The 25907-nt window shown below is 40.2% G+C and overlaps 1 protein-coding gene across 1 annotated transcript in view; it reads right to left on the bottom strand.

Moving 5' to 3' along the window:
• LOC140466591 (uncharacterized) overlaps positions 1-25907 on the bottom strand; it is a 119837-nt gene that overhangs the window by 50804 nt on the left and 43126 nt on the right. Inside the window, 36 exon segments of the mRNA XM_072562043.1 lie at positions 180-413; positions 416-485; positions 488-525; positions 1256-1318; positions 1611-1670; positions 1975-2034; positions 2199-2261; positions 4084-4146; positions 4455-4514; positions 4788-4850; positions 5192-5251; positions 6252-6485; positions 6488-6557; positions 6560-6597; positions 7328-7390; positions 7683-7742; positions 8047-8106; positions 8271-8333; positions 10167-10229; positions 10538-10597; positions 10871-10933; positions 12335-12580; positions 13770-13829; positions 14134-14193; positions 14358-14420; positions 16625-16684; positions 16958-17020; positions 17362-17421; positions 18422-18667; positions 19857-19916; positions 20221-20280; positions 20445-20507; positions 22712-22771; positions 23076-23135; positions 23300-23362; positions 25567-25626. Of these exon segments, the coding sequence (XP_072418144.1) occupies positions 180-413; positions 416-485; positions 488-525; positions 1256-1318; positions 1611-1670; positions 1975-2034; positions 2199-2261; positions 4084-4146; positions 4455-4514; positions 4788-4850; positions 5192-5251; positions 6252-6485; positions 6488-6557; positions 6560-6597; positions 7328-7390; positions 7683-7742; positions 8047-8106; positions 8271-8333; positions 10167-10229; positions 10538-10597; positions 10871-10933; positions 12335-12580; positions 13770-13829; positions 14134-14193; positions 14358-14420; positions 16625-16684; positions 16958-17020; positions 17362-17421; positions 18422-18667; positions 19857-19916; positions 20221-20280; positions 20445-20507; positions 22712-22771; positions 23076-23135; positions 23300-23362; positions 25567-25626 (2892 nt within the window).

Consider the following 25907-nt stretch of genomic DNA (forward strand, 5'->3'; position numbering starts at 1 on the left):
GATGAGTGAGGGATATATCAGAAACCAGAGGCCAGTATTTGAATGAAAATTTATGATTTCTCCAATGGTTACAGTGTCTATGGGAACTCAATATCCAACGTCAGCTGAACCAGCTCCTGACCTTGAGACACTTTGTAAATCATAGCCTCAACACCGGCACACATGAATTTTAGATTGACCAGGTGTGCTTGTTTCAGTGGACATTGTGCTTAGACCAATTGTCCTCAGAAGTGTTGTTGATGTTTGATTTTCACAGCAAACTCGAATTTGGTAGTCTGAACAAAATTCCTGTGATGAACTTTTGGGAAGACTACATAGCAATCCAACTCCTTTAATACACTTCACGTGGTCTGTTGATTCACTGGGTGGCCATGAAGTGTTTTGGACAAATTGACACCGAATGTCTCCAATGGAGAACACAATTGCTTGCGCACAGGACAGATCAGTTCAACATCATATGGACTGGTGGTGTTTGGTGTGTGTGTGTATTGGACCAGGATGACCATTCACCAAGACAGATCACCTCTGGAATAGAAAAGTTGCAGAACATTTAACACCCGCATGAAACAAATAGAAAAGGTGCATTCTAAACCAATAAGTAGCAAACCAGCATTTTTAACATTTAATTGGACTTTCAAAAAAGCACAATTCCTTGTTGCTGGATGGAAGCATATATCACCAGAATGTTAATCATCACACCATGTTCAGAGGAAATACTTCACACATGTTCTTATGCTGGAAGCCCAATGATTTATTGCAAAGTTCCAAACAAGTTGGAGGATTTGGAGCGCTGACTGTGTTTCTGGACACAGAGATGATGCCACATCTGCTGAGTAACCTCAGAAAATTCTCTCTATGTTCTGTCACATCTTTGAGTCCTCACTTTGTTTTGCTAAACTTGATGTTTGAGCAGACACTTAATGTGCATATTGGGGATGGGTAAACAATAATGTTGCGGTAAACCAATCCTGGGTGTTGGGTTACACTGGCAATTATCAATTGTTAACATTTATCTGCATGCTGGATGGGAACCATTCCTGATCTAATACCAGGGAGATTGCTGGAGATCAAAGCTGCAGATGTTGTTGATGTAAAAATCTCAGGAATGGCTGGTGATCCCACAAACTCCTGAGTTGTGAGAATGACACGTCAAACTCAACTGACACTGGAATTTCACTGACCAGGGATTTAAGTTGTAACCAATTTATGTCATTTAATTATTTATCATGTGGAATGAAGAAAAGGCAGCACTCACCCGTTGTGGAAGTGACAGTTGAACTCGGTGTGGTGGTTATCCCTGTTGTTGTCGTTGTTTGTTCTGAAGTGAAACAAATGCAATCACATTCAATACGCCCAAGTTGGGAGAAGACAGTATTGTGCAAATGTCAGCATCACAGAAATACCCAGGGCCAGATACCCCAGCAGCTGCCGTGATTTGGATGTGCTCGAGCACTCACTGGTGCCTGCCGCCTTTCGTATTTTAGTTTTGAACTGAAGACTTTGCTCCGCTAGGATTCATTTGTCAGAAATGCTCTGATAAACAACTAAGGTAACAATATCATTTCCCTCTCAGGCCCGGCTATTCCACACTGACGGAATTCCTCACTCACCTCTTGTTGAAGCACTGGTAGAGCCAGTTGTAGTTGGTGGTACAGATGTGGTTGTTTCTTCTGAAATGTATGAATGATATTCAAAATCACCAGATGCCAACTTAGTTTAGACTCCACTCTTGTAATTTTAATCAGAATGGCAAAGTGACCTGAGTTGCAGAGATTTTACGACAATCTGATCAATGTTCATTTACATGGCACCACAGGAATGTGAAATGGACAAGAATTTTGATGAAAATATGGACGTAATTTCATTGACAAAGAACTAAGATGAAAATATCATTTCCCTCTCAGATTTGAAGCTATGAAGGTAATCTGGTGAGAAAATACATTGTAAGGTAATGTGAAAGGGGATGTTACTCACCAGTTGTGGAACTGGCAGTGGATCCACTTGTGATGGTTGTTAGTGTTGTAGCTGTTGATTCTTTTGAAGAAAATGGAATGCATTCACAATCATTACATCCAATTAGAATGGAATAGGTTGTGGAGGATTTACATTTACATTTCACTTACATTTAAATTTCATTTACATTTCATTTCTTTGTTAACCCTTAACATGTCCTGATTGTTAAAAATGATTTTGCTCACCAGTTGTAGGACTGATGGTTGTTGCAGTTATTGTGCTTGTCCCTGTTGTTGTGGTCACTTCTTCTGAAGAGAAAGACACACATGAACCAACATTTTATTCAATTTGATTTTGCCGCATCATTAACAAAGTTCCATATTATTGATTCGTGATGCTGCATCATACTGTTCACAGCATTAGATTAATCATCTGAAATGGATTTTTACTGAACTGTTTGAATACTTTATTGCCAATAGCATTCCTAAAACTAGATTTATTTTTCATGTTTGACATGGCTATTACAAACTGAAGGTATACTGTGCTTCTAGAAACCTTGTGTTGCCATTGTGATCATGCTCAATGTCATTGGCTGATCCACCTGCTTCAGAACATCAATATTACCCTTTGCCTAAAGGTCCCTTTGAATTACTACTAGACTTCATCAGCTCTCTGGAGATGAGGAAAACACAAGACAGTAATCTCTACGTCATTGTATGAAACTTGCCTCAAGATCAGCAGGGTGTATGAATGCTTCTTTAATTATATGCATTGTGTGCTTTCTACAGACAGAAACTGTCAGGCTTGCTCCAGCTGTGAGGACAGTCAGCAGCCACTTTGAGAGCAGTCATCACTTTGGGGAAGTCCAGAACTTGTGGGCATAGATTTAGAGTGAGAAGGGAAAGATTTAAAAGGGACCGACGGGGCAACCTTTTCATGAAGAGGGTGATGTGTGTATGGAATGAGCTGCCTGAGGAAGTGGTGGAGGCTGGTACAATTATAGCATTTAAAAGGGATCTGGATGTGCATATGAATTGGAGGGGTATCGAGGGATATGAGCCAAGGGCTGGCAAATGGCACTAGATTAGGTTAGGATATCTGGTCGGTATGAACGAGTTGTAGCGAAGAATCTGTTTCCATGATGTACAACTTTAAGACTCCATGTCTCTCATTGCTGGAGTGAATACACAGCAATCCTACTCCTTTCATATCATCCACGTTGTCTTGTGATTCACTTAGGAATCTCTAAGTCTGTTGGACAAATTTACAGTCTCCAATGGAATCAAGTTGAGAACACAATCCATTCCGTATGGGTCCCACAAGTTCATTATCATTTGAAGCGGAGCAGGTTGGTGCGTGTGTATTGGACAGGAAGATGTTTCACCAAAACAGATCAACAATTGAGCTGTTAGAGAATATTTAACATTCGCATGAAGCAATTAGAGAAGGAGCATTCAAATCAAGTAAGTAGCAAAGCAGCATTGTTAACGTTTAGTTGTACTTTAAAAGAACAAACTTCCTTGTTGCTGGATGGAAGCAGGTATCACCAGAATGTCAATCATCATGCCATGTTCAGAGAAAATCCATGAAGTATATTTTTGCAGAAAGTCAGAGGAACCATTGCAAAATTCCAAAGAAGTGGAAGGACTGGGATTGTTGACTGTGTTTCTGGACATGGAGATGATAGTACATCTGTTGCCTTTCTTCAGAAAGTTCTCTTGCTGTTTTGTGACATCTCCAGCACACACAGCATTATTGTTGTGTGTCCTAACCTTCTTTAGTTAAAGTTGATGTCCAAGAAAAGACTGAATTTTCAGGGTGGATCCATAATGGGAGTGCGCGATCAATATTGACATTAGATTACACTGACACTCATCAATAATTAACATTTATCTACATGCCGGGTGTGAAGCCATTCTGATCCAATACCAGGGGATTGTCTACTGGAGTTAGAAGCGACAGATTTTGCTGATGAACAGGTCTTATGTTCCCAAAACCTCCTGAGCTGAGACTATGACATATCAACCTCGACTGACACAGAGATTTCACTGATCAGGCATTTAAGTTGTAACCCCCATTTTAACTCATTTAATTATTTATCATGTGGAATGAAGAAAAGGCAGCACTCACCCGTTGTGGAAGTGACAGTTGAACTCGGTGTGGTGGTTATCCCTGTTGTTGTCGTTGTTTGTTCTGAAGTGAAACAAATGCAATCACATTCAATACGCCCAAGTTGGAAGAGGACAGTATTGTGCAAATGTCAGCATCACAGTAATACAGACATATCCCGTGCCAGATACCCCAGTTGCTGCCGTGAATTGGATGTGCTTGAGAACTCACTGGTGCCTGCCGCCTTTCGTATTTTAGTTTTGAACTTAAAACTTTGCTCCGCAAGGATGAATGTATTCATTTGGCAGAAATGCCCTGATAAAGAACTAAGGTAACAATATCATTTCCCTCTCAGGCCTGGCTATTCCTCTCTGAAGGAATTCCTCACTCACCTCTTGTCGAAGCACTGGTAGAGCCAGTTGTAGTTGGTGGTACAGATGTGGTTGTTTCTTCTGAAATGTATGAATGATATTCAAAATCACCAGATGCCAACTTAGTTTAGACTCCACTCTTGTAATTTTAATCAGAAAGGCAAAGTGACCTGAGTTGCAGAGATTTTACGACAATCTAATCAATGTTCATTTACATGGCACCACAGGAATGTAAAATGGACAAGAGCTCTGAAGGAAATTTGAACCTACTTTCAGAGGCAAGTGGTTGAAACTGAAAAGCCAATCTGATGTGAAAATACATTGTAAGGTAATGTGAAAGGGGAGGTTACTCACCAGTTGTGGAACTGGCAGTAGATCCAGTTGTGGTAGTTGTTTGTGTTGTAGCTGTTGATTCTTCTGAAGGAAAAGAAATGCATTCACAATCATTACATACAATTGGAATGCAACAGGTTGGGAAAGATTCACACTTTATTTCTGTGTTAACACATGAAACAAAAATGTGTGCAGTAGATATGTGTCAACTGATTAACACGGAAGTGGAAATATATGTTTTCCTTCAATGAGTGAATTGAGATTCTCACATTCAAACTGGACAGACGTTTAAACAATAAATACTACAGGTTTTCCGAAAACAGGTTGCGTATTGGTGATGTAGAAGCAAAGACATTGTCACATGTCAAATGGAGAATGATATTTGGGCACAACATGTCCTGATTGTTAAAAATGATTTCGCTCACCAGTTGTAGAACTGATAGTTGTTGCAGTTATTGTGCTTGTCCCTGTTGTTGTGGTCGCTTCTTTTGAAGAGAAAGACAAACATTAACAATCATTGTATCCAATGTGGTTTTGCCGCAGCATTAAGGAAGCTCCAGTTTATTGATTCATGATGCTGCATCCTACTGTTCACACATTTCAAGCTATCGACAGAAATTATTTTTCACTGACCTATCTAAATACTTCACTGCAAATAGTAATGCTAATACCAGAAATGTTATTAATGTTTGACATGGTTACTACAAACTTTCATGATACCATGGATCGAAGAACATTGTAATGCCTCTGTGATAAGGTGATTGGCTGATCCACCTACTTCAGAACGCCAATGTTACCCATCTCCTGAAGAACGCTTTGACATGCTACCAGACTTCATCAGCTGATTGGAGATGAGGAAAGCACAACACAGTGAACTCGAGATCATTGTGTGAAACTTCCTTCCTCATTAATAAACAGAACGAACAGTTGTTCAATTACATGCATTGTGTATTTCCTACAGGCATCGTCTGTCAGGCTTGCTCCAGCTATAAGGCAGGTAAGAGCCATTTTGAGAGCAGTCACCACTTTGCCAGCTTGAGTGTTCAGATTCTCAACATGGGACATGGTTACACGTGGTCAGGCTGATAATTGAGAGGTGGAACTACAGCGATAGGGGCTGACCTCATTTGTCCCATGGATGAAATGTAAGCATTTTGAAAAAAACACTCACCTCAACTCCCATTGACATAAAAATACTGTTCTGACTAACACAATTCATTTGGGGCTCTGCCGGGAGAGGTTTTCATACTCTCATTCACTGGATATCTTAACAAGCTCTATCAGTCAATTAATTTATTGGAAATCAGATGAGTGAGGGATATATCAGAAACCAGAGGCCAGTATTTGAATGAAAATTTATGATTTCTCCAATGGTTACAGTGTCTATGGGAACTCAATATCCAACGTCAGCTGAACCAGCTCCTGACCTTGAGACACTTTGTAAATCATAGCCTCAACACCGGCACACATGAATTTTAGATTGACCAGGTGTGCTTGTTTCAGTGGACATTGTGCTTAGACCAATTGTCCTCAGAAGTGTTGTTGATGTTTGATTTTCACAGCAAACTCGAATTTGGTAGTCTGAACAAAATTCCTGTGATGAACTTTTGGGAAGACTACATAGCAATCCAACTCCTTTAATACACTTCACGTGGTCTGTTGATTCACTGGGTGGCCATGAAGTGTTTTGGACAAATTGACACCGAATGTCTCCAATGGAGAACACAATTGCTTGCGCACAGGACAGATCAGTTCAACATCATATGGACTGGTGGTGTTTGGTGTGTGTGTGTATTGGACCAGGATGACCATTCACCAAGACAGATCACCTCTGGAATAGAAAAGTTGCAGAACATTTAACACCCGCATGAAACAAATAGAAAAGGTGCATTCTAAACCAATAAGTAGCAAACCAGCATTTTTAACATTTAATTGGACTTTCAAAAAAGCACAATTCCTTGTTGCTGGATGGAAGCATATATCACCAGAATGTTAATCATCACACCATGTTCAGAGGAAATACTTCACACATGTTCTTATGCTGGAAGCCCAATGATTTATTGCAAAGTTCCAAACAAGTTGGAGGATTTGGAGCGCTGACTGTGTTTCTGGACACAGAGATGACGCCACATCTGCTGAGTAACCTCAGAAAATTCTCTCTATGTTCTGTCACATCTTTGAGTCCTCACTTTGTTTTGCTAAACTTGATGTTTGAGCAGACACTTAATGTGCATATTGGGGATGGGTAAACAATAATGTTGCGGTAAACCAATCCTGGGTGTTGGGTTACACTGGCAATTATCAATTGTTAACATTTATCTGCATGCTGGATGGGAACCATTCCTGATCTAATATCAGGGAGATTGCTGGAGATCAAAGCTGCAGATGTTGTTGATGTAAAAATCTCAGGAATGGCTGGTGATCCCACAAACTCCTGAGTTGTGAGAATGACACGTCAAACTCAACTGACACTGGAATTTCACTGACCAGGGATTTAAGTTGTAACCAATTTATGTCATTTAATTATTTATCATGTGGAATGAAGAAAAGGCAGCACTCACCCGTTGTGGAAGTGACAGTTGAACTCGGTGTGGTGGTTATCCCTGTTGTTGTCGTTGTTTGTTCTGAAGTGAAACAAATGCAATCACATTCAATACGCCCAAGTTGGGAGAAGACAGTATTGTGCAAATGTCAGCATCACAGAAATACCCAGGGCCAGATACCCCAGCAGCTGCCGTGATTTGGATGTGCTCGAGCACTCACTGGTGCCTGCCGCCTTTCGTATTTTAGTTTTGAACTGAAGACTTTGCTCCGCGAGGATTCATTTGTCAGAAATGCTCTGATAAACAACTAAGGTAACAATATCATTTCCCTCTCAGGCCCGGCTATTCCACACTGACGGAATTCCTCACTCACCTCTTGTTGAAGCACTGGTAGAGCCAGTTGTAGTTGGTGGTACAGATGTGGTTGTTTCTTCTGAAATGTATGAATGATATTCAAAATCACCAGATGCCAACTTAGTTTAGACTCCACTCTTGTAATTTTAATCAGAATGGCAAAGTGACCTGAGTTGCAGAGATTTTACGACAATCTGATCAATGTTCATTTACATGGCACCACAGGAATGTGAAATGGACAAGAGTTTTGTTGAAAATATGGACGTAATTTCATTGACAAAGAACTAAGATGAAAATATCATTTCCCTCTCAGATTTGAAGCTATGAAGGTAATCTGGTGAGAAAATACATTGTAAGGTAATGTGAAAGGGGATGTTACTCACCAGTTGTGGAACTGGCAGTGGATCCACTTGTGATGGTTGTTAGTGTTGTAGCTGTTGATTCTTTTGAAGAAAATGGAATGCATTCACAATCATTACATCCAATTAGAATGGAATAGGTTGTGGAGGATTTACATTTACATTTCACTTACATTTAAATTTCATTTACATTTCATTTCTTTGTTAACCCTTAACATGTCCTGATTGTTAAAAATGATTTTGCTCACCAGTTGTAGGACTGATGGTTGTTGCAGTTATTGTGCTTGTCCCTGTTGTTGTGGTCACTTCTTCTGAAGAGAAAGACACACATGAACCAACATTTTATTCAATTTGATTTTGCCGCATCATTAACAAAGTTCCATATTATTGATTCGTGATGCTGCATCATACTGTTCACAGCATTAGATTAATCATCTGAAATGGATTTTTACTGAACTGTTTGAATACTTTATTGCCAATAGCATTCCTAAAACTAGATTTATTTTTCATGTTTGACATGGCTATTACAAACTGAAGGTATACTGTGCTTCTAGAAACCTTGTGTTGCCATTGTGATCATGCTCAATGTCATTGGCTGATCCACCTGCTTCAGAACATCAATATTACCCTTTGCCTAAAGGTCCCTTTGAATTACTACTAGACTTCATCAGCTCTCTGGAGATGAGGAAAACACAAGACAGTAATCTCTACGTCATTGTATGAAACTTGCCTCAAGATCAGCAGGGTGTATGAATGCTTCTTTAATTATATGCATTGTGTGCTTTCTACAGACAGAAACTGTCAGGCTTGCTCCAGCTGTGAGGACAGTCAGCAGCCACTTTGAGAGCAGTCATCACTTTGGGGAAGTCCAGAACTTGTGGGCATAGGTTTAGAGTGAGAAGGGAAAGATTTAAAAGGGACCGACGGGGCAACCTTTTCATGAAGAGGGTGATGTGTGTATGGAATGAGCTGCCTGAGGAAGTGGTGGAGGCTGGTACAATTATAGCATTTAAAAGGGATCTGGATGTGCATATGAATTGGAGGGGTATCGAGGGATATGCGCCAAGGGCTGGCAAATGGCACTAGATTAGGTTAGGATATCTGGTCGGTATGAACGAGTTGTAGCGAAGAATCTGTTTCCATGATGTACAACTTTAAGACTCCATGTCTCTCATTGCTGGAGTGAATACACAGCAATCCTACTCCTTTCATATCATCCACGTTGTCTTGTGATTCACTTAGGAATCTCTAAGTCTGTTGGACAAATTTACAGTCTCCAATGGAATCAAGTTGAGAACACAATCCATTCCGTATGGGTCCCACAAGTTCATTATCATTTGAAGCGGAGCAGGTTGGTGCGTGTGTATTGGACAGGAAGATGTTTCACCAAAACAGATCAACAATTGAGCTGTTAGAGAATATTTAACATTCGCATGAAGCAATTAGAGAAGGAGCATTCAAATCAAGTAAGTAGCAAAGCAGCATTGTTCACGTTTAGTTGTACTTTAAAAGAACAAACTTCCTTGTTGCTGGATGGAAGCAGGTATCACCAGAATGTCAATCATCATGCCATGTTCAGAGAAAATCCATGAAGTATATTTTTGCAGAAAGTCAGAGGAACCATTGCAAAATTCCAAAGAAGTGGAAGGACTGGGATTGTTGACTGTGTTTCTGGACATGGAGATGATAGTACATCTGTTGCCTTTCTTCAGAAAGTTCTCTTGCTGTTTTGTGACATCTCCAGCACACACAGCATTATTGTTGTGTGTCCTAACCTTCTTTAGTTAAAGTTGATGTCCAAGAAAAGACTGAATTTTCAGGGTGGATCCATAATGGGAGTGCGCGATCAATATTGACATTAGGTTACACTGACACTCATCAATAATTAACATTTATCTGCATGCCGGGTGTGAAGCCATTCTGATCCAATACCAGGGGATTGTCTACTGGAGTTAGAAGCGACAGATTTTGCTGATGAACAGGTCTCAGGAATGTCTTATGTTCCCAAAACCTCCTGAGCTGAGACTATGACATATCAACCTCGACTGACACAGAGGTTTCACTGACCAGGCATTTAAGTTGTAACCCCCATTTTAACTCATTTCATTACTTATCATGTGGAATGAAGAAAAGGCAGCACTCACCCGTTGTGGAAGTGACAGTTGAACTCGGTGTGGTGGTTATCCCTGTTGTTGTCGTTGTTTGTTCTGAAGTGAAACAAATGCAATCACATTCAATACGCCCAAGTTGGAAGAGGACAGTATTGTGCAAATGTCAGCATCACAGTAATACAGACATATCCCGTGCCAGAAACCCCAGTTGCTGCCGTGAATTGGATGTGCTTGAGAACTCACTGGTGCCTGCCGCCTTTCGTATTTTAGTTTTGAACTTAAAACTTTGCTCCGCAAGGATGAATGTATTCATTTGGCAGAAATGCCCTGATAAAGAACTAAGGTAACAATATCATTTCCCTCTCAGGCCCGGCTATTCCTCTCTGAAGGAATTCCTCACTCACCTCTTGTCGAAGCACTGGTAGAGCCAGTTGTAGTTGGTGGTACAGATGTGGTTGTTTCTTCTGAAATGTATGAATGATATTCAAAATCACCAGATGCCAACTTAGTTTAGACTCCACTCTTGTAATTTTAATCAGAAAGGCAAAGTGACCTGAGTTGCAGAGATTATACGACAATCTAATCAATGTTCATTTACATGGCACCACAGAAATGTAAAATGGACAAGAGCTCTGAAGGAAATTTGAACCTACTTTCAGAGGCAAGTGGTTGAAACTGAAAAGCCAATCTGATGTGAAAATACATTGTAAGGTAATGTGAAAGGGGAGGTTACTCACCAGTTGTGGAACTGGCAGTAGATCCAGTTGTGGTAGTTGTTTGTGTTGTAGATGTTGATTCTTCTGAAGGAAAACAAATGCATTCACAATCATGACATACAATTGGAATGCAACAGGTTGGGAAAGATTCACACTTTATTTCTCTGCTAAAACATGACACAAAAATGTGTGCAGTAGATATGTGTCAACTGATTAACACGGAAGTGGAAATATATGTTTTCCTTCAATGAGTGAATTGAGATTCTCACATTCAAACTGGACAGACGTTTAAACAATAAATACTATAGGTTTTCCGAAAACAGGTTGCGTATTGGTGATGTAGAAGCAAAGACATTGTCACATGTCAAATGGAGAATGATATTTGGGCACAACATGTCCTGATTGTTAAAAATGATTTCGCTCACCAGTTGTAGAACTGATAGTTGTTGCAGTTATTGTGCTTGTCCCTGTTGTTGTGTTCGCTTCTTTTGAAGAGAAAGACAAACATTAACAATCATTGTATCCAATGTGGTTTTGCCGCAGCATTAAGGAAGCTCCAGTTTATTGATTCATGATGCTGCATCCTACTGTTCACACATTTCAAGCTATCGACAGAAATTATTTTTCACTGACCTATCTAAATACTTCACTGCAAATAGTAATGCTAATACCAGAAATGTTATTAATGTTTGACATGGTTACTACAAACTTTCATGATACCATGGATCGAAGAACATTGTAATGCCTCTGTGATAAGGTGATTGGCTGATCCACCTACTTCAGAACGCCAATGTTACCCATCTCCTGAAGAACGCTTTGACATGCTACCAGACTTCATCAGCTGATTGGAGATGAGGAAAGCACAACACAGTGAACTCGAGATCATTGTGTGAAACTTCCTTCCTCATTAATAAACAGAACGAACAGTTGTTCAATTACATGCATTGTGTATTTCCTACAGGCATCGTCTGTCAGGCTTGCTCCAGCTATAAGGCAGGTAAGAGCCATTTTGAGAGCAGTCACCACTTTGCCAGCTTGAGTGTTCAGATTCTCAACATGGGACATGGTTACACGTGGTCAGGCTGATAATTGAGAGGTGGAACTACAGCGATAGGGGCTGACCTCATTTGTCCCATGGATGAAATGTAAGCATTTTGAAAAAAACACTCACCTCAACTCCCATTGACATAAAAATACTGTTCTGACTAACACAATTCATTTGGGGCTCTGCCGGGAGAGGTTTTCATACTCTCATTCACTGGATATCTTAACAAGCTCTATCAGTCAATTAATTTATTGGAAATCAGATGAGTGAGGGATATATCAGAAACCAGAGGCCAGTATTTGAATGAAAATTTATGATTTCTCCAATGGTTACAGTGTCTATGGGAACTCAATATCCAACGTCAGCTGGACCAGCTCCTGACCTTGAGACACTTTGTAAATCATAGCCTCAACACCGGCACACATGAATTTTAGATTGACCAGGTGTGCTTGTTTCAGTGGAGGTTGTCCTTAGACCAATTGTCCTCGGAAGTGTTGTTGATGTTTGATTTTCACAGCAAACTCGAATTTGGTAGTCTGAACAAAATTCCTGTGATGAACTTTTGGGAAGACTACATAGCAATCCTACTCCTTTAATACACTTCACGTGGTCTGTTGATTCACTGGGTGGCCATGAAGTGTTTTGGACAAATTGACACCGAATGTCTCCAATGGAGAACACAATTGCTTGCGCACAGGACAGATCAGTTCAACATCATATGGACTGGTGGTGTTTGGTGTGTGTGTGTATTGGACCAGGATGACCATTCACCAAGACAGATCACCTCTGGAATAGAAAAGTTGCAGAACATTTAACACCTGCATGAAACAAATAGAAAAGGTGCATTCTAAACCAATAAGTAGCAAACCAGCATTTTTAACATTTAATTGTACTTTCAAAAAAGCACAATTCCTTGTTGCTGGATGGAAGCGTATATCACCAGAATGTTAATCATCACACCATGTTCAGAGGAAATACTTCACACATGTTCTTATGCTGGAAGCCCAATGATTTATTGCAAAGTTCCAAACAAGTTGGAGGATTTGGAGCGCTGACTGTGTTTCTGGACACAGAGATGATGCCACATCTGCTGAGTAACCTCAGAAAATTCTCTCTATGTTCTGTCACATCTTTGAGTCCTCACTTTGTTTTGCTAAACTTGATGTTTGAGCAGACACTTAATGTGCATATTGGGGATGGGTAAACAATAATGTTGCGGTAAACCAATCCTGGGTGTTGGGTTACACTGGCAATTATCAATTGTTAACATTTATCTGCATGCTGGATGGGAACCATTCCTGATCTAATACCAGGGAGATTGCTGGAGATCAAAGCTGCAGATGTTGTTGATGTAAAAATCTCAGGAATGGCTGGTGATCCCACAAACTCCTGAGTTGTGAGAATGACACGTCAAACTCAACTGACACTGGAATTTCACTGACCAGGGATTTAAGTTGTAACCAATTTATGTCATTTAATTATTTATCATGTGGAATGAAGAAAAGGCAGCACTCACTCACCCTTTGTGGAAGTGACAGTTGAACTCGGTGTGAGGGTTATCCCTGTTGTTGTCGTTGTTTGTTCTGAAGTGAAACAAATGCAATCACATTCAATACGCCCAAGTTGGGAGAAGACAGTATTGTGCAAATGTCAGCATCACAGAAATACCCAGGGCCAGATACCCCAGCAGCTGCTGTGATTTGGGTGTGCTCGAGCACTCACTGGTGCCTGCCTCCTTTCGTATTTTAATTTTGAACTGAAGACTTTGCTCCGTGAGGATTCATTTGTCAGAAATGCTCTGATAAACAACTAAGGTAACAATATCATTTCCCTCTCAGGCCTGGCTATTCCACACTGACGGAATTCCTCACTCACCTCTTGTTGAAGCACTGGTAGAGCCAGTTGTAGTTGGTGGTACAGATGTGGTTGTTTCTTCTGAAATGTATGAATGATATTCAAAATCACCAGATGCCAACTTAGTTTAGACTCCACTCTTGTAATTTTAATCAGAATGGCAAAGTGACCTGAGTTGCAGAGATTTTACGACAATCTGATCAATGTTCATTTACATGGCACCACAGGAATGTGAAATGGACAAGAGTTTTGTTGAAAATATGGACGTAATTTCATTGACAAAGAACTAAGATGAAAATATCATTTCCCTCTCAGATTTGAAGCTATGAAGGTAATCTGGTGAGAAAATACATTGTAAGGTAATGTGAAAGGGGATGTTACTCACCAGTTGTGGAACTGGCAGTGGATCCACTTGTGATGGTTGTTAGTGTTGTAGCTGTTGATTCTTTTGAAGAAAATGGAATGCATTCACAATCATTACATCCAATTAGAATGGAATAGGTTGTGGAGGATTTACATTTACATTTCACTTACATTTAAATTTCATTTACATTTCATTTCTTTGTTAACCCTTAACATGTCCTGATTGTTAAAAATGATTTTGCTCACCAGTTGTAGGACTGATGGTTGTTGCAGTTATTGTGCTTGTCCCTGTTGTTGTGGTCACTTCTTCTGAAGAGAAAGACACACATGAACCAACATTTTATTCAATTTGATTTTGCCGCATCATTAACAAAGTTCCATATTATTGATTCGTGATGCTGCATCATACTGTTCACAGCATTAGATTAATCATCTGAAATGGATTTTTACTGAACTGTTTGAATACTTTATTGCCAATAGCGTTCCTAAAACTAGATTTATTTTTCATGTTTGACATGGCTATTACAAACTGAAGGTATACTGTGCTTCTAGAAACCTTGTATTGCCACTGTGATCATGCTCAATGTCATTGGCTGATCCACCTGCTTCAGAACATCAATATTACCCTTTGCCTAAAGGTCCCTTTGAATTACTACTAGACTTCATCAGCTCTCTGGAGATGAGGAAAACACAAGACAGTAATCTCTACGTCATTGTATGAAACTTGCCTCAAGATCAGCAGGGTTTATGAATGCTTCTTTAATTATATGCATTGTGTGCTTTCTACAGACAGAAACTGTCAGGCTTGCTCCAGCTGTGAGGACAGTCAGCAGCCACTTTGAGAGCAGTCATCACTTTGGGGAAGTCCAGAACTTGTGGGCATAGGTTTAGAGTGAGAAGGGAAAGATTTAAAAGGGACCGACGGGGCAACCTTTTCATGAAGAGGGTGATGTGTGTATGGAATGAGCTGCCTGAGGAAGTGGTGGAGGCTGGTACAATTATAGCATTTAAAAGGGATCTGGATGTGCATATGAATTGGAGGGGTATCGAGGGATATGCGCCAAGGGCTGGCAAATGGCACTAGATTAGGTTAGGATATCTGGTCGGTATGAACGAGTTGTAGCGAAGAATCTGTTTCCATGATGTACAACTTTAAGACTCCATGTCTCTCATTGCTGGAGTGAATACACAGCAATCCTACTCCTTTCATATCATCCACGTTGTCTTGTGATTCACTTAGGAATCTCTAAGTCTGTTGGACAAATTTACAGTCTCCAATGGAATCAAGTTGAGAACACAATCCATTCCGTATGGGTCCCACAAGTTCATTATCATTCGAAGCGGAGCAGGTTGGTGCGTGTGTATTGGACAGGAAGATGTTTCACCAAAACAGATCAACAATTGAGCTGTTAGAGAATATTTAACATTCGCATGAAGCAATTAGAGAAGGAGCATTCAAATCAAGTAAGTAGCAAAGCAGCATTGTTCAAGTTTAGTTGTACTTTAAAAGAACAAACTTCCTTGTTGCTGGATGGAAGCAGGTATCACCAGAATGTCAATCATCATGCCATGTTCAGAGAAAATCCATGAAGTATATTTTTGCAGAAAGTCAGAGGAACCATTGCAAAATTCCAAAGAAGTGGAAGGACTGGGATTGTTGACTGTGTTTCTGGACATGGAGATGATAGTACATCTGTTGCCTTTCTTCAGAAAGTTCTCTTGCTGTTTTGTGACATCTCCAGCACACACAGCATTATTGTTGTGTGTCCTAACCTTCTTTAGTTAAAGTTGATGTCCAAGAAAAGACTGAATTTTCAGGGTGGATCCATAATGGGAGTGCGCGATCAATATTGACATTAGGTTACACTGACACTCATCAATAATTAACATTTATCTGCATGCCGGGTGTGAAGCCATTCTGATCCAATACCAGGGGATTGTCTACTGGAGTTAGAAGCGACAGATTTTGCTGATGAACAGGTCTCAGGAATGTCTTATGTTCCCAAAACCTCCTGAGCTGAGACTATGACATATCAACCTCGACTGACACAGAGGTTTCACTGACCAGGCATTTAAGTTGTAACCCCCATTTTAACTCATTTCATTACTTATCATGTGGAATGAAGAAAAGGCAGCACTCACCCGTTGTGGAAGTGACAGTTGAACTCGGTGTGGTGGTTATCCCTGTTGTTGTCGTTGTTTGTTCTGAAGTGAAACAAATGCAATCACATTCAATACGCCCAAGTTGGAAGAGGACAGTATTGTGCAAATGTCAGCATCACAGAAATACAGACATATCCCGTGCCAGATACCCCAGTTGCTGCCGTGAATTGGATGTGCTTGAGAACTCACTGGTGCCTGCCGCCTTTCGTATTTTAGTTTTGAACTTAAAACTTTGCTCCGCAAGGATGAATGTATTCATTTGGCAGAAATGCCCTGATAAAGAACTAAGGTAACAATATCATTTCCCTCTCAGGCCCGGCTATTCCTCTCTGAAGGAATTCCTCACTCACCTCTTGTCGAAGCACTGGTAGAGCCAGTTGTAGTTGGTGGTACAGATGTGGTTGTTTCTTCTGAAATGTATGAATGATATTCAAAATCACCAGATGCCAACTTAGTTTAGACTCCACTCTTGTAATTTTAATCAGAAAGGCAAAGTGACCTGAGTTGCAGAGATTTTACGACAATCTAATCAATGTTCATTTACATGGCACGACAGGAATGTAAAATGGACAAGAGCTCTGAAGGAAATTTGAACCTACTTTCAGAGGCAAGTGGTTGAAACTGAAAAGCCAATCTGATGTGAAAATACATTGTAAGGTAATGTGAAAGGGGAGGTTACTCACCAGTTGTAGAACTGGCAGTAGATCCAGTTGTGGTAGTTGTTTGTGTTGTAGCTGTTGATTCTTCTGAAGGAAAAGAAATGCATTCACAATCATTACATACAATTGGAATGCAACAGGTTGGGAAAGATTCACACTTTATTTCTTTGTTAACACATGAAACAAAAATGTGTGCAGTAGATATGTGTCAACTGATTAACACGGAAGGGGAAATATATGTTTTCCTTCAATGAGTGAATTGAGATTCTCACATTCAAACTGGACAGACGTTTAAACAATAAATACTACAGGTTTTCCGAAAACAGGTTGCGTATTGGTGATGTAGAAGCAAAGACATTGTCACATGTCAAATGGAGAATGATATTTGGGCACAACATGTCCTGATTGTTAAAAATGATTTCGCTCACCAGTTGTAGAACTGATAGTTGTTGCAGTTATTGTGCTTGTCCCTGTTGTTGTGGTCGCTTCTTTTGAAGAGAAAGACAAACATTAACAATCATTGTATCCAATGTGGTTTTGCCGCAGCATTAAGGAAGCTCCAGTTTATTGATTCTTGATGCTGCATCCTACTGTTCACACATTTCAAGTTATCGACAGAAATTATTTTTCACTGACCTATCTGAATACTTCACTGCAAATAGTAATGCTAATACCAGAAATGTTATTAATGTTTGACATGGTTACTACAAACTTTCATGATACCATGGATCGAAGAACATTGTAATGCCTCTGTGATAAGGTGATTGGCTGATCCACCTACTTCAGAACGCCAATGTTACCCATCTCCTGAAGAACGCTTTGACATGCTACCAGACTTCATCAGCTGATTGGAGATGAGGAAAGCACAACACAGTGAACTCGAGATCATTGTGTGAAACTTCCTTCCTCATTAATAAACAGAACGAACAGTTGTTCAATTACATGCATTGTGTATTTCCTACAGGCATCGTCTGTCAGGCTTGCTCCAGCTATAAGGCAGGTAAGAGCCATTTTGAGAGCAGTCACCACTTTGCCAGCTTGAGTGTTCAGATTCTCAACATGGGACATGGTTACACGTGGTCAGGCTGATAATTGAGAGGTGGAACTACAGCGATAGGGGCTGACCTCATTTGTCCCATGGATGAAATGTAAGCATTTTGAAAAAAACACTCACCTCAACTCCCATTGACATAAAAATACTGTTCTGACTAACACAATTCATTTGGGGCTCTGCCGGGAGAGGTTTTCATACTCTCATTCACTGGATATCTTAACATGCTCTATCAGTCAATTAATTTATTGGAAATCAGATGAGTGAGGGATATATCAGAAACCAAAGGCCAGTATTTGAATGAAAATTTATGATTTCTCCAATGGTTACAGTGTCTATGGGAACTCAATATCCAACGTCAGCTGGACCAGCTCCTGACCTTGAGACACTTTGTAAATCATAGCCTCAACACCGGCACACATGAATTTTAGATTGACCAGGTGTGCTTGTTTCAGTGAACATTGTGCTTAGACCAATTGTCCTCAGAAGTGTTGTTGATGTTTGATTTTCACAGCAAACTCGAATTTGGTAGTCTGAACAAAATTCCTGTGATGAACTTTTGGGAAGACTACATAGCAATCCTACTCCTTTAATACACTTCACGTGGTCTGTTGATTCACTGGGTGGCCATGAAGTGTTTTGGACAAATTGACACCGAATGTCTCCAATGGAGAACACAATTGCTTGCGCACAGGACAGATCAGTTCAACATCATATGGACTGGTGGTGTTTGGTGTGTGTGTGTATTGGACCAGGATGACCATTCACCAAGACAGATCACCTCTGGAGTAGAAAAGTTGCAGAACATTTAACACCCGCATGAAACAAATAGAAAAGGTGCATTCTAAACCAATAAGTAGCAAACCAGCATTTTTAACATTTAATTGGACTTTCAAAAAAGCACAATTCCTTGTTGCTGGATGGAAGCATATATCACCAGAATGTTAATCATCACACCATGTTCAGAGGAAATACTTCACACATGTTCTTATGCTGGAAGCCCAATGATTTATTGCAAAGTTCCAAACAAGTTGGAGGATTTGGAGCGCTGACTGTGTTTCTGGACACAGAGATGATGCCACATCTGCTGAGTAACCTCAGAAAATTCTCTCTATGTTCTGTCACATCTTTGAGTCCTCACTTTGTTTTGCTAAACTTGATGTTTGAGCAGACACTTAATGTGCATATTGGGGATGGGTAAACAATAATGTTGCGGTAAACCAATCCTGGGTGTTGGGTTACACTGGCAATTATCAATTGTTAACATTTATCTGCATGCTGGATGGGAACCATTCCTGATCTAATACCAGGGAGATTGCTGGAGATCAAAGCTGCAGATGTTGTTGATGTAAAAATCTCAGGAATGGCTGGTGATCCCACAAACTCCTGAGTTGTGAGAATGACACGTCAAACTCAACTGACACTGGAATTTCACTGACCAGGGATTTAAGTTGTAACCAATTTATGTCATTTAATTATTTATCATGTGGAATGAAGAAAAGGCAGCACTCACTCACCCTTTGTGGAAGTGACAGTTGAACTCGGTGTGATGGTTATCCCTGTTGTTGTCGTTGTTTGTTCTGAAGTGAAACAAATGCAATCACATTCAATACGCCCAAGTTGGGAGAAGACAGTATTGTGCAAATGTCAGCATCACAGAAATACCCAGGGCCAGATACCCCAGCAGCTGCCGTGATTTGGATGTGCTCGAGCACTCACTGGAGCCTGCCGCCTTTCGTATTTTAATTTTGAACTGAAGACTTTGCTCCGTGAGGATTCATTTGTCAGAAATGCTCTGATAAACAACTAAGGTAACAATATCATTTCCCTCTCAGGCCTGGCTATTCCACACTGACGGAATTCCTCACTCACCTCTTGTTGAAGCACTGGTAGAGCCAGTTGTAGTTGGTGGTACAGATGTGGTTGTTTCTTCTGAAATGTATGAATGATATTCAAAATCACCAGATGCCAACTTAGTTTAGACTCCACTCTTGTAATTTTAATCAGAATGGCAAAGTGACCTGAGTTGCAGAGATTTTACGACAATCTGATCAATGTTCATTTACATGGCACCACAGGAATGTGAAATGGACAAGAGTTTTGTTGAAAATATGGACGTAATTTCATTGACAAAGAACTAAGATGAAAATATCATTTCCCTCTCAGATTTGAAGCTATGAAGGTAATCTGGTGAGAAAATACATTGTAAGGTAATGTGAAAGGGGATGTTACTCACCAGTTGTGGAACTGGCAGTGGATCCACTTGTGATGGTTGTTAGTGTTGTAGCTGTTGATTCTTTTGAAGAAAATGGAATGCATTCACAATCATTACATCCAATTAGAATGGAATAGGTTGTGGAGGATTTACATTTACATTTCACTTACATTTAAATTTCATTTACATTTCATTTCTTTGTTAACCCTTAACATGTCCTGATTGTTAAAAATGATTTTGCTCACCAGTTGTAGGACTGATGGTTGTTGCAGTTATTGTGCTTGTCCCTGTTGTTGTGGTCACTTCTTCTGAAGAGAAAGACACACATGAACCAACATTTTATTCAATTTGATTTTGCCGCATCATTAACAAAGTTCCATATTATTGATTCGTGATGCTGCATCATACTGTTCACAGCATTAGATTAATCATCTGAAATGGATTTTTACTGAACTGTTTGAATACTTTATTGCCAATAGCATTCCTAAAACTAGATTTATTTTTCATGTTTGACATGGCTATTACAAACTGAAGGTATACTGTGCTTCTAGAAACCTTGTATTGCCACTGTGATCATGCTCAATGTCATTGGCTGATCCACCTGCTTCAGAACATCAATATTACCCTTTGCCTAAAGGTCCCTTTGAATTACTACTAGACTTCATCAGCTCTCTGGAGATGAGGAATACACAAGACAGTAATCTCTACCTCATTGTATGAAACTTGCCTCAAGATCAGCAGGGTGTATGAATGCTTCTTTAATTATATTCATTGTGTGCTTTCTACAGACAGAAACTGTCAGGCTTGCTCCAGCTGTGAGGACAGTCAGCAGCCACTTTGAGAGCAGTCATCACTTTGGGGAAGTCCAGAACTTGTGGGCATAGGTTTAGAGTGAGAAGGGAAAGATTTAAAAGGGACGGACGGGGCAACCTTTTCATGAAGAGGGTGATGTGTGTATGGAATGAGCTGCCTGAGGAAGTGGTGGAGGCTGGTACAATTATAGCATTTAAAAGGGATCTGGATGTGCATATGAATTGGAGGGGTATCGAGGGATATGAGCCAAGGGCTGGCAAATGGCACTAGATTAGGTTAGGATATCTGGTCGGTATGAACGAGTTGTAGCGAAGAATCTGTTTCCATGATGTACAACTTTAAGACTCCATGTCTCTCATTGCTGGAGTGAATACACAGCAATCCTACTCCTTTCATATCATCCACGTTGTCTTGTGATTCACTTAGGAATTTCTAAGTCTGTTGGACAAATTTACAGTCTCCAATGGAATCAAGTTGAGAACACAATCCATTCCGTATGGGTCCCACAAGTTCATTATCATTTGAAGCGGAGCAGGTTGGTGTGTGTGTATTGGACAGGAAGATGTTTCACCAAAACAGATCAACAATTGAGCTGTTAGAGAATATTTAACATTCGCATGAAGCAATTAGAGAAGGAGCATTCAAATCAAGTAAGTAGCAAAGCAGCATTGTTAACGTTTAGTTGTACTTTAAAAGAACAAACTTCCTTGTTGCTGGATGGAAGCAGGTATCACCAGAATGTCAATCATCATGCCATGTTCAGAGAAAATCCATGAAGTATATTTTTGCAGAAAGTCAGAGGAACCATTGCAAAATTCCAAAGAAGTGGAAGGACTGGGATTGTTGACTGTGTTTCTGGACATGGAGATGATAGTACATCTGTTGCCTTTCTTCAGAAAGTTCTCTTGCTGTTTTGTGACATCTCCAGCACACACAGCATTATTGTTGTGTGTCCTAACCTTCTTTAGTTAAAGTTGATGTCCAATAAAAGACCGAATTTTCAGGGTGGATCCATAATGGGAGTGCGCAATCAATATTGACATTAGGTTACACTGACACTCATCAATAATTAACATTTATCTGCATGCCGGGTGTGAAGCCATTCTGATCCAATACCAGGGGATTGTCTACTGGAGTTAGAAGCGACAGATTTTGCTGATGAACAGGTCTCAGGAATGTCTTATGTTCCCAAAACCTCCTGAGCTGAGACTATGACATATCAACCTCGACTGACACAGAGGTTTCACTGACCAGGCATTTAAGTTGTAACCCCCATTTTAACTCATTTCATTACTTATCATGTGGAATGAAGAAAAGGCAGCACTCACCCGTTGTGGAAGTGACAGTTGAACTCGGTGTGGTGGTTATCCCTGTTGTTGTCGTTGTTTGTTCTGAAGTGAAACAAATGCAATCACATTCAATACGCCCAAGTTGGAAGAGGACAGTATTGTGCAAATGTCAGCATCACAGAAATACAGACATATCCCGTGCCAGATACCCCAGTTGCTGCCGTGAATTGGATGTGCTTGAGAACTCACTGGTGCCTGCCGCCTTTCGTATTTTAGTTTTGAACTTAAAACTTTGCTCCGCAAGGATGAATGTATTCATTTGGCAGAAATGCCCTGATAAAGAACTAAGGTAACAATATCATTTCCCTCTCAGGCCCGTCTATTCCTCTCTGAAGGAATTCCTCACTCACCTCTTGTCGAAGCACTGGTAGAGCCAGTTGTAGTTGGTGGTACAGATGTGGTTGTTTCTTCTGAAATGTATGAATGATATTCAAAATCACCAGATGCCAACTTAGTTTAGACTCCACTCTTGTAATTTTAATCAGAAAGGCAAAGTGACCTGAGTTGCAGAGATTTTACGACAATCTAATCAATGTTCATTTACATGGCACCACAGGAATGTGAAATGGACAAGAGTTTTGTTGAAAATATGGACGTAATTTCATTGACAAAGAACTAAGATGAAAATATCATTTCCCTCTCAGATTTCAAGCTATGAAGGTAATCTGGTGAGAAAATACATTGTAAGGTAATGTGAAAGGGGATGTTACTCACCAGTTGTGGAACTGGCAGTGGATCCACTTGTGATGGTTGTTAGTGTTGTAGCTGTTGATTCTTTTGAAGAAAATGGAATGCATTCACAATCATTACATCCAATTAGAATGGAATAGGTTGTGGAGGATTTACATTTACATTTCACTTACATTTAAATTTCATTTACATTTCATTTCTTTGTTAACCCTTAACATGTCCTGATTGTTAAAAATGATTTTGCTCACCAGTTGTAGGACTGATGGTTGTTGCAGTTATTGTGCTTGTCCCTGTTGTTGTGGTCACTTCTTCTGAAGAGAAAGACACACATGAACCAACATTTTATTCAATTTGATTTTGCCGCATCATTAACAAAGTTCCATATTATTGATTCGTGATGCTGCATCATACTGTTCACAGCATTAGATTAATCAGCTGAAATGGATTTTTACTGAACTGTTTGAATACTTTATTGCCAATAGCATTCCTAAAACTAGATTTATTTTTCATGTTTGACATGGCTATTACAAACTGAAGGTATACTGTGCTTCTAGAAACCTTGTATTGCCACTGTGATCATGCTCAATGTCATTGGCTGATCCACCTGCTTCAGAACATCAATATTACCCTTTGCCTAAAGGTCCCTTTGAATTACTACTAGACTTCATCAGCTCTCTGGAGATGAGGAATACACAAGACAGTAATCTCTACCTCATTGTATGAAACTTGCCTCAAGATCAGCAGGGTGTATGAATGCTTCTTTAATTATATTCATTGTGTGCTTTCTACAGACAGAAACTGTCAGGCTTGCTCCAGCTGTGAGGACAGTCAGCAGCCACTTTGAGAGCAGTCATCACTTTGGGGAAGTCCAGAACTTGTGGGCATAGGTTTAGAGTGAGAAGGGAAAGATTTAAAAGGGACTGACGGGGCAACCTTTTCATGAAGAGGGTGATGTGTGTATGGAATGAGCTGCCTGAGGAAGTGGTGGAGGCTGGTACAATTATAGCATTTAAAAGGGATCTGGATGTGCATATGAATTGGAGGGGTATCGAGGGATATGCGCCAAGGGCTGGCAAATGGCACTAGATTAGGTTAGGATATCTGGTCGGTATGAACGAGTTGTAGCGAAGAATCTGTTTCCATGATGTACAACTTTAAGACACCATGTCTCTCATTGCTGGAGTGAATACACAGCAATCCTACTCCTTTCATATCATCCACGTTGTCTTGTGATTCACTTAGGAATTTCTAAGTCTGTTGGACAAATTTACAGTCTCCAATGGAATCAAGTTGAGAACACAATCCATTCCGTATGGGTCCCACAAGTTCATTATCATTTGAAGCGGAGCAGGTTGGTGTGTGTGTATTGGACAGGAAGATGTTTCACCAAAACAGATCAACAATTGAGCTGTTAGAGAATATTTAACATTCGCATGAAGCAATTAGAGAAGGAGCATTCAAATCAAGTAAGTAGCAAAGCAGCATTGTTAACGTTTAGTTGTACTTTAAAAGAACAAACTTCCTTGTTGCTGGATGGAAGCAGGTATCACCAGAATGTCAATCATCATGCCATGTTCAGAGAAAATCCATGAAGTATATTTTTGCAGAAAGTCAGAGGAACCATTGCAAAATTCCAAAGAAGTGGAAGGACTGGGATTGTTGACTGTGTTTCTGGACATGGAGATGATAGTACATCTGTTGCCTTTCTTCAGAAAGTTCTCTTGCTGTTTTGTGACATCTCCAGCACACACAGCATTATTGTTGTGTGTCCTAACCTTCTTTAGTTAAAGTTGATGTCCAAGAAAAGACCGAATTTTCAGGGTGGATCCATAATGGGAGTGCGCAATCAATATTGACATTAGGTTACACTGACACTCATGAATAATTAACATTTATCTGCATGCCGGGTGTGAAGCCATTCTGATCCAATACCAGGGGATTGTCTACTGGAGTTAGAAGCGACAGATTTTGCTGATGAACAGGTCTCAGGAATGTCTTATGTTCCCAAAACCTCCTGAGCTGAGACTATGACATATCAACCTCGACTGACACAGAGATTTCACTGACCAGGCATTTAAGTTGTAACCCCCATTTTAACTCATTTAATTATTTATCATGTGGAATGAAGAAAAGGCAGCACTCACCCGTTGTGGAAGTGACAGTTGAACTCGGTGTGGTGGTTATCCCTGTTGTTGTCGTTGTTTGTTCTGAAGTGAAACAAATGCAATCACATTCAATACGCCCAAGTTGGAAGAGGACAGTATTGTGCAAATGTCAGCATCACAGTAATACAGACATATCCCGTGCCAGATACCCCAGTTGCTGCCGTGAATTGGATGTGCTTGAGAACTCACTGGTGCCTGCCGCCTTTCGTATTTTAGTTTTGAGCTGAAGACTTTGCTCCGCAAGGATGAAGGTATTCATTTGGCAGAAATGCCCTGATAAAGAACTAAGGTAACAATATCATTTCCCTCTCAGGCCCGGCTATTCCTCTCTGACGGAATTCCTCACTCACCTCTTGTCGAAGCACTGGTAGAGCCAGTTGTAGTTGGTGGTACAGATGTGGTTGTTTCTTCTGAAATGTATGAATGATATTCAAAATCACCAGATGCCAACTTAGTTTAGACTCCACTCTTGTAATTTTAATCAGAAAGGCAAAGTGACCTGAGTTGCAGAGATTTTACGACAATCTAATCAATGTTCATTTACATGGCACCACAGGAATGTGAAATAGACAAGAGCCCTGAAGGAAATTTGGACCTACTTTCAGAGGCACGTGGTTGAAGCTGAAAATGCATTCACAATCATTCCAGCCAATTAGAATGGAATACGTTGGGGAAGATTTACATTTACATT

Source organism: Chiloscyllium punctatum, chromosome 44 (assembly GCF_047496795.1).
Source record: "Chiloscyllium punctatum isolate Juve2018m chromosome 44, sChiPun1.3, whole genome shotgun sequence".
Classification (NCBI taxonomy): domain Eukaryota; kingdom Metazoa; phylum Chordata; class Chondrichthyes; order Orectolobiformes; family Hemiscylliidae; genus Chiloscyllium; species Chiloscyllium punctatum.